At 44.5% G+C, this 15,719-nt stretch overlaps 1 protein-coding gene across 1 annotated transcript in view; it reads right to left on the bottom strand.

Moving 5' to 3' along the window:
- Nucleotides 1-14,421, bottom strand: part of LOC105817819 (zinc finger protein 543-like) — a 51,425-nt gene extending 37,004 nt beyond the window's left edge. Inside the window, exons 1-2 of the mRNA XM_012653613.1 lie at nucleotides 14,349-14,421; nucleotides 10,473-10,568 (exon numbers count right to left, since the gene is read on the bottom strand). Coding sequence (XP_012509067.1) covers nucleotides 10,473-10,568; nucleotides 14,349-14,382 — 130 coding nt within the window. The 5' untranslated portion in view covers nucleotides 14,383-14,421. The remainder of the gene's footprint in view (nucleotides 1-10,472; nucleotides 10,569-14,348) is intronic.
- Nucleotides 14,422-15,719: the final 1,298 nt, after the last annotated feature.

The raw sequence follows: 15,719 nt of genomic DNA, 5'->3' as shown, positions 1-15,719 counted from the left end.
CAGCTACTCGGGAGGCTGAGGCAGGAGGATCGCTTGAGCCCAGGAGTTTGAGGTTGCTGTGAGCTAGGATGACGCCATGCCACTCGCTCTAGCCAGGGCAAGACAGCGAGACTCTGTCTCAAAAAAAAAAACAACAAAAAACAAAACTAAAAATAGAAATACCATGTGACCCAGCAATCCCACTACTGGGTATATAGCCAAAGGAAAGGAAATCAGTGTATCAAAAGAGATATCTGCAATCCTAAGTTTATTATAGCACTATTCACAACAGCCTAGATATGGTATCAACCTAAGCGTCCATCAACAGATGAATGGGTAAAAAATGTAGTATATATAGACAACGGAATACTATGCAACCACGAAAAAGAATGGCATCTCGTCATTGACAGCAACATGGATAAGCCTGGAGGACATTATGTTAAATGAAATAAGCTAGGCATGGAAAAATAAATACCACATGTTCCCACTCATATTTGGAAGCTAAAAAAGCTCATCTAATGAAGTAGAGAGTAGAACAGTGATTAATACAATCTGAGAAGGATAGCAGGAGAAGGGATAGGGAGAGGTTTGTTAATGGATACAAAATTACAACTAACTGTAGTAGGTAGAATAGAAAAAAAAAATACAGCTAGATACAAGAAAAAGTTCTAGTGTTCTCTGGCATTGTAGGTTGAGTATAATTAGCAATAACATTATATATTTTCAAAGAACTACAACAGATTTTGAATGTTTCCAGCAAAAAGAAATGATAAATGTTTGAGGTGACCAATATGCTAAGTACCCTGATTTAATCATTACTCATTGTATACATGTATCAAAATATCACAAGATATCCCATAAATGTGTATAATTGTGTCAATTAAAGATAATTAAAAGCAAAAAAAAGAAAAAGTACCAAAGGAGGAATTCCAAATTATCCTGACCAAAGATACTAGTTATTACAATGGGCACTAAGTCCACGGTGGCAATCGTGAACTCACACCTCCTTGCATACACACGCGCATGTTCGCCTGTTAAAGTTCCAGTCACTTTACAGTCATCACGCAATCTTTTATAAACTGAAAAATGAGATTCCTTCACTTTTGTTTTTCTGAGTTTATCATAATCCTTTAACTTAATTTAGCTATATGTTTTATTTTGTTTTGGCTGTAATGTGACCTCTAGAAAATTGTTCAGGTAGAATTGGAAGAGTCATTCCAAAGAGGGGTAAAGACTTGAGAAATCACCATCACAGGGAAGAATCAGGGCTCCGCTGGGTTATAACTATGTACAAACAGTTACACTGTCGTCCCAGTCCCATAGAAGAATAAGGAAAAAGAAATAAACAAGTAAATCAAGATCAAGAAAATGTGTATTGAGAGGTTAAAGACACATGGAGAAGCAATTTGGTTTTTGAAAAATCAAATAGTCTCGAGTGTGCAGTAAAATATGTCCATTCACATGTACATCCTATCTCCTTAAAGATAAAATTATTTCATACCTCAGGACTCTATATGTCTCATACAGACTCACGCTCCTGCTTCTCAAGGGTAGAGACAATGCTGTGGAACAAAGCAGGCTTTCACAGAATGTTCTAAAACATAACCTCATTTGTCTAACTGTACTGACACTGGATAGCAGTGAATGTACACACAGGGAAAAATAAAGAGGGCAAGGCCCTTCTGTTTCTGAAACATTCACCTCTCCTCAAATAAACAAGGAATGACAAATGGCCGTGGGTTTGTCAAGGAAGTCTGAAAGAAGCTGTGCTCCCATTTCTTTCTCATTTCTCTGTCTCCTCCTCCCTTCTTTAAATAGACCTGAAAAACATTTCGCTGTAAACTAAGAAGATGTGGCTGAATGTTTTCCTATGTGCACAGCAACCAGTCGGTCTCTCTCATGGGTGAATTCTCAGACACAGAATAAGGATCTAGGCTGGGTCAATTTCTAATGTGATGCTTTAGATGGCAAATGAGGATCTACCAAGTTTTTCCACAGAAATAGCACTGAGGAGTTTCTCTTCAGTATGAATGGCCAGATGCTGAGTAAGACGTTTCCTCTGACCACAGATTTTCTTCAGTAGTTATATGAAAAAATCTTTCCCTAATAGAAGTTCTTGGATGTTGACTGAAGTTTGCACACTTGTAAAAGGTCTTCCCACATCTGTTACACTGGCAGGGTTTCTTCCAGTGCGCATCCTTCGATGCTGAGTGGGGGATGAGCTGCGTCTGAAGGCTGTTCCACCTTCACTGCGCTCACAGGGCTACCCTCAGCGTGAATGATGGAGTGCGGAATGAGGTTCTCACTCTGGCGAGAAGCCTTCCTACCCTTGACGCGCTGATAGGGCTTTTCTCCAGCGTGAATCCGCTGGTGCCTTGTGAGGGGTGACCTGCGGTTGAAGGCCTTCCCGCAGTCTATGCACTCGTACGGCTTCTCTCCGGTGTGGATGCTAAAGTGTCGAATCAGGTTTGTGCTCCGGCAAAAGGCTTTCCCACACTCGATGCATTCGTAGGGCTTCTCTCCAGTGTGAACCCGCTGGTGCCTCCTGAGGCCCGACATGCGGGTGAAGGCCTTCCCGCACTCCAGGCACTCGTAGGGCTTCTCTCCAGTGTGGATGCTGAAGTGGCGGATGAGATCTTTCCCAATGCTAAAGGCTTTCCCACATTCTTTGCACTCAAAAGGTCTTTCTCCCGTGTGGGCCCTTTTATGCAGGATATAAGTAGAGTAGTGGGTGAAGGCCTTTCCACAATCACTGCACACGTAAGGCTTCTCCCCAGTGTGAATCCGCTCGTGCTGCCTGAGGTGTGACCTGCAGTTGAAGGCCTTCCCACACTCCATGCACTTGTAGGGCTTCTCCCCGGTGTGGATGAGGTAGTGCTGAATGAGGTCTGCGCTCTCACAAAAGGCTTTCCCACATTCGTTGCACTCGAAGGGTTTCTTTCCAGTGTGGCTCCTGCTATGCAAGACAAAATTGGAGCGGTAGGTGAAGGCCTTTCCACATTCACCGCACACATAAGGCTTCTCTCCAGTGTGGATCCGCTGGTGCCGTGTGAGGTGTGATCTGCGGTTGAAGGCCTTTGCACAATCACTGCATTCATAAGGCTTCTCTCCAGTGTGAATCTGCTGGTGCCGGGTGAGGTGTGACCTGCGGTTGAAGTTCTTCCCACACTCCATGCACTTGTAGGGCTTCTCCCCTGTATGGATGATGTGGTGCTGAAGGAGGTGTTTGCTCTTGCTGAAGGCTTTCCCGCATTCTGTGCAATCATAGGGTTTCACCCGAATGTGAATCTGCTCATGTTGAACAAGGAGGCAATTCTTGTTAAACAAGTTCCCACATTCCTCACATTTATAGGCATTTTCCCCTTCCTGGATCAAGGGATACGAAACTGCTCCACATGCGTCACACACCCAGAGACCATCTTCTGGAGAGACTTGTTCCTGTACCATCATTGAACATAAACCGTCATCTGTCCCCAAACCATCATGCTCAGGGCTCATTTTCCAAGGGAGTATCTCCATCTCTGGTCTCCAGTGGCCTTCCTGCATCTCTGATGGCCCATCCTGATCCATGGCTTGCTCCAGTTGGGAGTCCCCTGAGGCTCCCTGTGTCAGTTGCTGCTCGAGGGAGACTTCTTCAGGCAAGGCCAGCTGGGGAAGGGTAGGCTCTGGGGTCCCAGGTTGTGTGATGTCACCTGAAGGGAATGCAATATACAAAAGGGCTCATTAGGCATGGCCACATGGAAGAAACAAAATCCCCACTTCAGTGAGAACAAGAAGATGAAAATAGTGATGATTTGAAAATAGCTACTGTTGGGATAGCTTAGAAATGTCAGGGTGGCCTAGGGATATTGCTGGCATAAGAACCTCTGCGGATGTGACAGTCTGCACAGGTGTGGCTGTTTTCCAGATGGTAAGGACATTCCAAGGGCAGGAGGAACTGAAAACAGTCTCTCTCCTGGGGCGGAAAACTGCTCCAGGACTGCTAATGCCCAACCTGCTGGAAAACTAGCCTGGCCGCAATCCCAAAGTGATGCTCTTGTTTAGCTTTAGGCCAGAAATAGCTTTGATATGTAATGGAAATCTATAGAACATTTTTTGCCTGCGGGATGTCTTTAGAACATGTTTGTTTGTAAGATTTACAATGATCCTTTATTCTTGGGATGAATAAATACGAGTGAGGAATTACTCTGGGACTCTTGGTCTGGAAAGCCTTGAGTCCCCTGACCCCACTCTTTCTCTTCTACGGTCTCTTTTCTTATTCCTGCGCGACGCCCTGTTTTTGGCCCTGCTGGCTGGGGGGCTCCTGGCAAGCTATGATTTGAAATCCCTGAAATCCTGGTTTGCAATTTGTTTCTCTTCGGTGCTTGAACTCTTGACACTTTTAAAGGGAAACCCAGAGGAAGAGGCTGGGACTAGGTCTGGAATAGAGAGCCCTGCTCACAGTCAAGACTGGGCTGGGTGGACGAGTAAAGATGATGCTGTGTGTGGTGAATTTCCTCAAAGCAAGAACACGTCAAGGTGCTACAGAGCCCAAGAAGGGGCACCTAATGCAGCCTAGATGGGGGACATGAAGAGGTCAGGCAGGCTTCCCAGAGGCGGTGCCTCATGAGCTGAGTCCTAATGGAGAGGTGCAGTTGCCATATAGAGGAGATGGAAAGGACCTTTCAGCCTCAGGAAATAGACGTACAAAGGCAGAGCCTCCTGAGAATGCAGCGAGAGGATGCAGCCCCATGACAGGTGGGTTGGTGAGGATACAGGGACATGTGGGGGCAGAGAGGAAGCTGATGCCCAGGATTCTGCCTCGGGGACAGCTGGCGATGGCCATGGTCACTCCCAAGACAGGGCTCCTAAGACACAAGGTGAACACGGTCTGAATCGACATGGTGAGTCCACTGTGTCAGAGGAACAGATAAGTGAAATGGCTAACAAAACAGACTGAATCTTGAAAAAAAAATTATAAAACTTTATTTAAAGATAATAAAAATCTATATGAAGAAATTAGTAACATAAAGTTATCAATTCTCCCAAAACTGATCTATAAACTCAATACAACTCTAAAACAGCAACCTGAAAAGATTAGAAAAAGATACAATCTGATAGAGAAAAATAAAACTTTACTTCAAAACAATAATATCTACATGGACTTAATAATATAAAATCAGCAATTCTACCCAAATCAATGTATAAATACATATATAATCGCAACAGGTTTTATTGGGGAACTTTAAAACTGATTCTAGAATGTATATAAAAAAGCTAAGTCCAAAATATCCTTGCAGGAAAATAAAAAGGGGGACCCACCCCATCAAGCTAGATAATTATTTTGAAATTACAGACTCCAAGACAGTGTGGTACTTGCACAGGAGTAAGAGAAACTGACAATGAAAAAAGAGTAGAGAGCTCAGAAATCCATTTACACACAGATGGAACTTAGATAGCAGAGGAGGTACAGCAAGCACCTCAGTAGTAAAAGGAAATATTTAGTAAAAGGCACAGAAAAACTGGGTACTCACATGTGGAATAAATAAAATTGCATTCCTATATCATACCATCTCACTCAAAATGAAGCTCAGTTTGATAAAGACTCAAATATCAAGCACGAAGATTTTTGCTGTTGTTGTTTTGAGGTTTTTTTATGTTTTGTTTTGTTTTGCTTTTACAGATAGGTCTCACTGTCGCCCAGGCTGGAGTGCAGCGGTGCGACCACAGCTCACTGCAGCCTTGAACTCCTCCTCTCTTAGCTTCCCTATTAGCTGAGACTACAAGCACACACCACCATGTCTCGCTAATTCTTTATTTTTTATAGAGACAGGGTCTCACTATGTTGCCCAGGCTTGTCTCAAACTCCTGGTCTCTTAAAACTTTTGTATAAGATAAACAAGAATATCTTATTGATATTGTGGTAAAGCAAGATTTCCTAATCAAGACACGAAAATAGTGCTCATAAAGAAAGGGATTAAAAATTCCAGTAAAATAAGAAACTCTATTTAACAAAAGATACTTTAAAGAGACTGGAAAGACAAAATTTAAAATCTAGAAGAATCTATCACAGTATAACTAATAAAATGTGTTGTATTAGTTTTATTAGAAATGTACAAAGAATCCACAAATCCAAAAGAGAAAGGCAAATAAGTTAATAGACAAACAGGAATTTATCTGAAATGACATTTCTCAGAAGAAAATACAGAATGGCCAAAAATCATGTGATAAGATACTCACATGAGCATCTTAAATGCATGTAATGAGAAAAATGCAAATCACAACAACATAAAGACACGATTATGTACCCATTTGACTAAAAAAATGGCAAAAAGAGGCTTCTATCAGTTGTTAGGTTATAGATCACTGGATCTCTCACACTTCCCTGGAGGAAGTGTACATTGGCATAACCCCTTTAGGAAACAATGTATATTACCTTGAAAAGCTGAATATTAGTATAAACTATAATCCAATTCCACTTTTAGAGACATTATCATGAGAAACCTCTGCACATGTCCACAAGGAATACATGTACGTAAAAGTTCACGGCCGGACTTTTGTGAGGATAAAAAAATGTAGACAATTAAATGTCCCAGGAAATAGATGAGTACATTGGATATAGTCGACCAATGGAACAAGTGATGCCTACAGCATCAGGCATCATGAATTTAAGTTAAATAACACAAGTTAAAGAAGCACATCCCAGAAAACTACACCAACAATAACACCATGTTTTAAAAAATTAAAAGTGTGCAATACCGTTTAGACGCGCACACACACACACACACACACACACACGCGCGTGCATGTATGCAGACACATTATAAGGCTATCCTGATAAATACTGGAGTGACAAGTTAAAGAAACAGATGAATTCCGTGAAAGACATAAATTACCAAAACTGACATAAAAAGAAACAGAACATCTGAATAGTCCTAGATCTATTGGACAAATTGAATTTACACGTAAAAGCTTTCCCACAAAAAAGGAATGGGATAATAAAACCATAACCACGAGTTGTCTCTGTGGAGGAGTCACTGGAAAAGGGAAGAAAGCCATAGATAGAGGTAGGCAGGCTGGTGCTAGAGACCGAGTACTTGTGTCCCGTAGAGTTCCTATGTTAAAACCCTAATGTCCGATGTGATGCTATTTGGTGATGGGGCCATTAGCAGGCAATTAGGTCATGAAGGTGGAGCCCCCATGATGGGATTAATGCCTTCATAAGAAGAAACACCAGAGCTCGTTTCCTGTCTCTGCTTCCCACCACGCTGAGGATACAAGATGGCCATGTGCAAATCAGGCAGTAGGCCCTCACCAGACACCGGATGTGCCAGTACTTTCAACCTGGACTTCTCAGCTTCTAGAACTATGAGAAATAAATGTTTGTTGCTCAAGCCACCCAAGTTATGGCATTCTTGTCACAGCAACTCAAATTTGCTAACAATAGGGTATGAGTAATGTTTTCATTCTTGAGTTGGGTGATGTTGTTATGAAATAAATAAGCAAATAATTAAATTAGCATATTAATTAATCAGGGTTATTCATGGATCAATGATCAGAGTGTGTCATAAGCCAAGGTTTATGATTAATCAAAATATAAACACCTGAGGTCCACTAAAAAGAGTTAGAGGCCACTTGTATATTATAGTTTAAGACCACATGATTGGGCACGTTGGCTCAAGCCTGTAATCCTAGCACTCAGGGAGGCCAAGGCAGGCAGATCACTCAAGGCTAGTAGTTCAAGACCAGCCTGAGCAAGAGTGAGACCCTGTCTCTACTAAAAATAGAAAAAATTAGCTGGGTGACTAAAAATAGAAAAAATTAGCCAGGCGTGGTGGCGTGCATCTGTAGTCCCAGCTACTCGGGAGGGTAAGGCAGGAGGATTGCTTGAGGCTACAAGTTTGAGGTTGCCCGGGCAAAAGAGCAAGACTCTGTCTAAAAAAAAAAAAAAAAAAAACACCAGAAAAATCCTAGGCCCAGCTCCAGCAAAACTCAGTACTAGCTTTTATGGTGGCACTTAGCAAGCCACTCAAATTCCATAAGCCTATATTTAATCTTCAAAAAAATAGGGCTAAAGATAGAGCCTGCCTTATAGGACTACAGTGAAGATGAAGTAAAAACACTGCATATCCATGTCCAGCACGGAGCAGGGCACCAAGAAAGAAACCAGTGCATATTAGCTATCATATTTTATTATGAGCTAGTTAAAGAATATACATCTGGGACCTAACATGGAAGTACGTAAATTGAAAATGTAAAAACACAGAGATTAACCTTGGAAAGTGTTTAAGAGTAGAAAGGATGGGCTCTGAGATGCCTGGTGAAGCCAATATTAAAGTGGAGATCAGAGTAAGGAGAGAACGAAAATCCACGAGAAAAAGGAGAAAATTCAAAAGGGCCACACGCTCAAGCACAGTAAAATCCAAAAAGTTTGTGCTGTACCACGAGTTGATACTGCTGCAAGGTTAAGAGTGCGTCTCTGGAGAGAGAACCCCTCAGTTCAAATCCTGCCTACAGCGAGACAGCTGGTGTTAAACAAATTCATTTAGCTGCTCCCAGCCTCGATTTCCTCGTCTGAAAAACTAAGAGACTCTCAGTTCCCACCTCACAGGCTGTGCTGAGAGTTAAATCGGAATGTTCCTGTGAGGCACTGGGCACAATGCTGGGCAGCACACGGGGGTTCAGTGAATGACAGGCCATCATCGTTCGTCGTGACACTCACTGCTGTGTTTGAGAATCAGGAGGAAGGCAGGGACCTGACAATGCTGCCACGGCTGTGGTACAGAGAAGCAGCATCACAAGTACTCAAAGAGCTAAGGGGAGGTTACCCAGTGCTGACGAGGATATGGAGCAACGGAAGCTTTCACAGGCCAGTGGTGGGAACGTAGGATGGTGCAGCCGCTCGGCTGGGCAGTTCCTATTAAAGCTGAACACACACCTACTCCGTGATCCGACCTGTACACACAGTAGAGTATATTCCTAACAGAAACCAGCGTTTACATCCACAGAAAACATGAACAATATTTCAGCAGCCTTCTTCATAATATCCAAAAACTAAAATCAACAGGAATTTCCATCACGGGAGGAAAGAAATGAGTAGCAGTTTTCACACAATGAGACACTACAACGTACTGTAGTATCGACTGTAGTTACAACTGTAACTGTATACAACCATGTGAAATGAATCTCATAAGACATGATGATCAAAAGAAGACAGAAAGGACAGACAGCATTCTGGGGGCTCCAAGAACAGTCAGAACTAATCTATGCTCACAGAGGCTAAATATGGGGTGGCAGAACGGAAGAGGCTACTGAGGCCCACGACCCTGATGAGGTGCTGCGTGCAGACTGTGTGTTGATGTAGGTGGTGGTTACTCGCGTTTATACATAAACAAAAATTCATCAAGCAGACTTCTTAAGATTTTTGCACAACATGAGTTATATCTCATTCAAAAAGGAAAAGACTATACAAGCAAATGGACGATACTGAACACAAGTGTATACATCTTACAAGTATGAGACAATTTCACCGAGAAGACCGGTTGCGCAGGGAAAGCAGAATAAACACCAATGTGAAGCCATCAGAGGGGAATTTATTTGTTTTGCTTTCCCCTAATGCAAGGAAACTGAGCATGTTTTTATGCTGAGTAGAGAATAAAGTTAGAGAAGCAGAAAAGAAGTAAAGAAACAAGTTCCCTGAAAAGGTATGATCTAGATTCTGGGGCAGGAACTGGCCGAGGTCCAGGGCAAGGCCTCCTCTAGGGAGGTGATAATGGAGGCTAACACATAGGGGAGATGTAGATGAATGTGTAAGGGCTGAGGATCAGGCAGCGCAAGAACACAGACTCTATTTTCCACGTAAAAATATGCTGAGACATCAGTGACTAGGGGAGTGGCAAATGTTGGGAACAGGTCTGAGAGGCTGGGGGAGCTGATGCAGGAGACAGAGCAGAGCAGAGGCACAGAGACGTGGGTGTATCACCTTCCCTTCCCTCTTGTCCCTGCTACCAGCTGGAGGATGCCAGGGAAGCCTTAACACCTCATGCTGATGACAGAAGGCACCGAGCTCTGTGAATAACTGTGTGGTCCAGAGCTCCTCAATGACCCACAGGCCCCTAGTGTGGGAAAAATAATTTTCATATCGTGAGCCACCAAAATCTCGGCGTACACCTGATAGAGCAGCTAGATTTAATGTAGCCAAACTTACATGGAAAGACACAAGATCACGCGGCTTCCCCAGGGTCACCTGGCTGTTTCACGTCAAAGCTAGTTTTGAAGCCCAAGCAGTGGGGCCAAGAGCCTGGACTTACGCCACGTCCTCCACACCTCCCCACGAGCAGTGAGGAGTGTGCGGGGGCTGAGCAGGGTGGGGGGCACAGAGACCGCAGTTTAAATGGCTCCGTGGATCCCAAACCCCCAGAGAGGCCGCAACAAGGAGGTTCCCACAAAACTTAGAGGCAGTGTTCACCTTTCCACCTGTCATCACCCCAACCTTCCCCGCTGCTGGCTCCTACCTGGACAGGAGTTTTGGGAGAGATCTTCCTCCACCACCCATAAGTCCTGGCCGTGCTCCAGCTCGTCGATCGGCTCTGATTTAGACAAAGAACAACCTGTGCATGGAGAACAAAAGAGGACAAATGGTGTTTGGTTGAAGAAAGAAACCTCTCGGTCTAGCCTGGCACTTCAGGATGGGGAAGACCCTGAAATGAAGCTGTTCTCATCCAAGTAAACAAAAGCCTCAACTATGACCTGGAAACCAACTGTGAAAAAGCCATCACTGGGCCCCAAAGACAGTCGATAGTAGTGCTCCCTGTGTAGACAGCATCCATTCCCTTTGAACTCCTTACAGAATCTCAACACTGTTCAGACAGCTTTCCTGAAGGGATGTGATAACCAATACAAGTCACAGGGCCTTCGCCTCCCTGCGAATCAGCAACACCTGGGAACGCATCGTTGCAACTGTAGACCACCTGGAACAACATCTGAGTGTGAGGCCTGGACGTCAGTAGATTTTAAACATTCCCCAGGTGACTACAGCCCCCGTGGCAGGTGGAAAAGCCTTGGTCTGCTTCATCTTGCAAATGGCATCCCTGATCACCAGGAGACTGAGGCTGACGGGTGACGTAAACCAGCCACTCTGAGGAGAGATAAAGCCTTTATTCCAGGGCGGGCTGAATGAGGGTTTCTGCCACTTCTGTTGTCATGCAGCATCCTGGGACTCCAGTGAGGGAACCTGCCTGGAGACCTGAACCAGGGAAGCGAAGAAACAGACAGCTGGTTGGCACCACCGACCCGGGAGCCGGACTCACAAATGAGCTTCTTATTACGGGAGATAATATATTTCCTTCAGGGTGAAGACATTTCAGCTGGTCTGTCACCTGTCACATTGCAGCTGAACACACACGAACGGTAAAAGATGTGAGGACTCCACAGAGAAGTTGGTGGCACAGGCACCAGGACCCACGGAAGCCTCGCCTGTGGGATCCTGAACCATCAATCATCTCAAAGCAAATGTTCACTCACTTCCGCTTCGTGCCTGGCAACAGGCTCCATGACAGTGCAGTACACAAGGTGACTCCATCTTTCTTTCAGCGTTGTCAGGATCGCGTGTCCCACCACCTCAAGGCCTTTGCACATGCTGGCCCTTCCACCTGGAACGCTGCTTGCTTCTCTCCCTTCATCCTTCCAGTCAAGCTTTGAATCTCAGTTCGACTGTCACTTCCTGAGAAGACACTGTTGGTGTGGCTCCGGAATCCAGGTGCTTAATCAATCTGTCACTGGCCACAGAATTTTCACCCTTAAGGGTAAGTCAAAAACTAACACAGTCACGTGCCACATAACGTTTTGGCGTTTCTAGGTTTAGATACACAAATACTTACCTTTGCGTGACAGTTGCCTGGAGTATTGAGTACAATAACGTGCTGTCCAGTTTTGTAGCCCAGGAGCAATAGGCTACACCATATGTCCTAGGTGTGCAGCAGGCTATGCCATCTAGTGTTACGTCAGCACACTCCATGATGCTCACACAGCGGTGAAACTGCCTAACGAAGCATTTCTCAGAACACATCCCCGTTGCCAAGCAATCCATGGCTGTATTTCTGCAGTGCAACCACATCCTTGGGCCTGTGCCAAGCAATTTAAATGCACTGCATTTTGTAAAAAGTGAAAAAGTTAAGCATTATTTAGAAAAAAAATGGTATTTTAAAATATCTTTTATTTGGAAAGAAGAGGTGTCTTCACTGATTTACGTCCCCCCCTTTTTTTTTTAAGTGACGGGGACTTACTGTCATCCAGGCTGGAGTACAGAAGTACAATCATAGCTCTCTAGCCTCAAACTCCTGGGCTCAAGGACTCCTCCTGCCTCAACCTCCACAGCAGCTAGGACTACAGGAGGGTGCCACCACATTCGGCTAATTTTTTAAATTTTTTGTAGAGACAGGGTCTCATTATATTGCCCAGGATGGTCTCAAATGACTCTCCTCTTGGCCTCCCAAAGTGCTGGGATTATAGGCATGAGCCACTCCACCCAGGTATGTAAATCTTTTTTATATCCTAAGCAAAGTGTTATATTGCTATTCCTGTGGGCCTTGCTCATAAAATGCTACTTTTGGACTTCCTCACAGCATCCGCATGAAATACGTACTGCAATCACTGCTGTTTCATAGAGGAAGAAACTGAGGCTCAGGCAGATAAAGTATATCGCCAAAACCAGGGAAATGGTGAATGGCCAAGCAAAGACAGAAACTTGAGTCATCACTAGCGTCTGGCCAATTTAACCAAAAAGCTACACAATGTCGTCCCAGAAAATGCTGAGTCTAAGCGTGATGACAATGATCGTGACCATGATGATGACATCGGTAACAGCAGCAGCGGTCACAGCTGCCAACCTGCACACAGCCACGTATCACCAGGCATTGTTCTAAGCCGCTTACCTCACAATAGCCCTGTGAAATAGACACAGGCAGGCCTCACAGATACTGCAGTTCAGTTCCAGACCACTGGAATGAAGCAAATATCATACAGTAAAGTGAGAAACGCAAATTGTCTGTTTTACCAGTACACATAAAAGTTCTATTTATACTATACTGTAGTCTGTTAAGTGTGCAATAGCATTGTGTCTAAAAAAAAATGCACATACCTTAATTAAAAAAAACTTTATCGTGGGCACGGTGGCTCACACCCGTAGTTCTAGCTATTGGAGAGTCTGGAGGGGAAGAATTGCTTGAGCCCAGTTTTTCTTCTTTTCTTTTTTTTTTTTTTTTTGAGACAGAGTCTCACTCTGTTGCCCGGGCTAGAGTGCCGAGGCATCAGCCTAGTTCACAGCAACCTTGAACTCCTGGGTTGAGCCCAGGAGTTTTAGCAGTGAGCTATGATTGCGCCACTGGACCCCAGCGTGCGCAACAGAGTAAGACCCTGTCTCAAGAAAGAAAAACATTACTTTATTGCTGAGAAATGACAATGATCATCCGAGCCTTCAGTGAGTTATAGTCTTTTTGCTGGTGTAGGGTCTTGCTTCAGTGTTGACGGCTACTGACTGATCAGGATGGGGGCTGTTGAAGGCTGGGATGGCTCCGGCAATTTCTTAAAATAAGACAACAGTAAAGTCTGTGGCATCAATTCACACTTTCCTTTCTCTGTAGCATGCGATGCTGTTTGATGGCATTTTACCACAGTGAAACTTCTTCAAAATTGGAGTTACCCTCTCAAACTTTGCTGCTACTTTATCAATTAAATTTATGTAATAGTTTAAATCCTTCTTTGTCTTTTCAAAAACATTCATAGTATCTTCGCCAGGGATAGAATGCATCTCAGAAAACCACTTTTTTTGCTCAACCATCAGAAGCAACTTCTTATCCATTCAAGTTTCACATCTTCGGGCTCCACTTTTAACTCTAGTTCTCTTGCTGTTTCTACCACATCTGCAGTTACCTTCTCCATGGAAGTCTTGAACCCCTCAAAGGCATCCATGAAGATTAGAATCGACTTCTTCCACATTCCTCTGAATGTTTATATAATATTTTGACCTTCTCCCATGAATCACCGCATATAGAATGGTCAGGGCACAACTAGGCTTCCTCCCAAGTACTACCTCAGTCCTTCAAGGGGCTCCGCTGAAAATCCTGCCTTTGGGTTCTGCGAAAAACCCCCATGTCCTTCCAGTACATTGTTCACCTTTGGCTGTGACCAAAAGCAAACTATGTTTCTTCCCTATACCTCTCTAACTAAAATACAAGAAAGTAAGTAAGAAAGAGATGAGTGCAGAAAATGAATGAAGCTATAGAGAGCAGGAGAGTGGGCTCCTAACGCCTTTTCAACCAGCCAGGCCTGAAGCCAGAGGGTGGAATGAAGGAGGCTTCAGGTGTCTCACATGGGGAGAAGACAGGTCTTACCCAGAGAGACCAGAAGCCCACAGGTCTCCAGCATCACCTCCTGGTACAAGATCCTCTGGGTCAAGTCCAGCTGCCCCCACTCCTCCTGGGTAAATGTCACAGCCACATCCTCAAAGGTCACAGACACCTGCAAAGTCAAACAGAGGTAGCAGTGTTTGCCTTAGGACTGCGGAATAGGATTAGAACCTGTCACTCCGGCACTGCAAAAGATTCGTGGAGAACCAAGGGCCAAATCACCAGTAGCCCCAGAGGGCCCAGATCTGTGCCGGGCTGAAGTGGGAAGCAGATCCTACCTTGGAAGGATTATCAGAGTGTAGAGGAGAGAGATGCCTCCCATGCAGGAAGCCACTGGACACTGAAACAAAGTTAGGACCATTGTGAGTGGACTGTGAGGCAAAGAAAATAAGTGCTCTGAGATATCAGAGGAATGGGAAAAAATAATAACAATAATACCAACACCAGCACCTAAATCTTCCCAGTCCCCACTATATGTCTGCCTTATGCTGAGGGGCTTTATAGGCCATGACAAAATGACTAAAAGTCCCCAGCTCAGGAGCCAGACTTCTGCGGTCTAACACTAAAATGAAAAAACACGTGCCTTCTGTGTGGCCTTGAGGACCTCGCTTCATTTCTCTGAGTCTCAATTTATAGATCAATACAAGAGTTTTATGCACTCCACCAAGAATAGTCAAAAGATTTAAAAAATATGTTTGTAAAGGAACCCTAGGGTGAGGGGCCACAGCCCCTGAGGTCAACACCAACATTGTCTCCATGTTACACTCAGAGACCTGAGCCCCACGAACTCTATCAGTTCACGTGAAGTCGCACATCCTATGAGTATAGGCAGGAGTTGAACTTCTGCCTATCGTCTCTCTGGTCGATGCTACCGTCACAGTCCTCCATTAATAAAGTCAGTCCACAGTTAATGAGGAGGTGAAGCACTTCAAATCCATACATCCAGTTCGGCCAACCTAAAAATATTTCCACGGATGTGGACAGAGGAGCACAGTCAACATCACCCAATTCACAGAAAAGTCACTTGAGGTAGAGGCATCTCCCTTGAAGGTGGCGGGGCCCGTACCAGCTCCCATTGCCTTCGATACTCACTCGGGGCCTTGCCAATCCCCACAGAGAATCCACAATGAGGCATCACTTCTTTTTCTATCTGAGTCCTCCTGGCAAGTATCCATGAGGCCAGGACACTTCAGAAACAGGGAAAAGGAGTCACAGAGGACACAGCAGGCTATGGCCATGAGAACATGGACCCTGTCTGGCCAGGATGTCCGTCCAGGCTGAGTAGGAAGGACATTCAGCAAAAGACCACATGATCTCGTCCTCCCAAGACCTGTGTCAGCAGGTAAGGGGTGGGGG

Source organism: Propithecus coquereli, unplaced genomic scaffold (genome assembly GCF_000956105.1).
Source record: "Propithecus coquereli isolate 6110/MARCELLA unplaced genomic scaffold, Pcoq_1.0 Scaffold425, whole genome shotgun sequence".
In the NCBI taxonomy this organism is placed as follows: domain Eukaryota; kingdom Metazoa; phylum Chordata; class Mammalia; order Primates; family Indriidae; genus Propithecus; species Propithecus coquereli.
The sequence above is the reverse complement of the archived record's forward strand: the minus strand, read 5'-3'. Positions and strand labels throughout refer to the sequence as shown.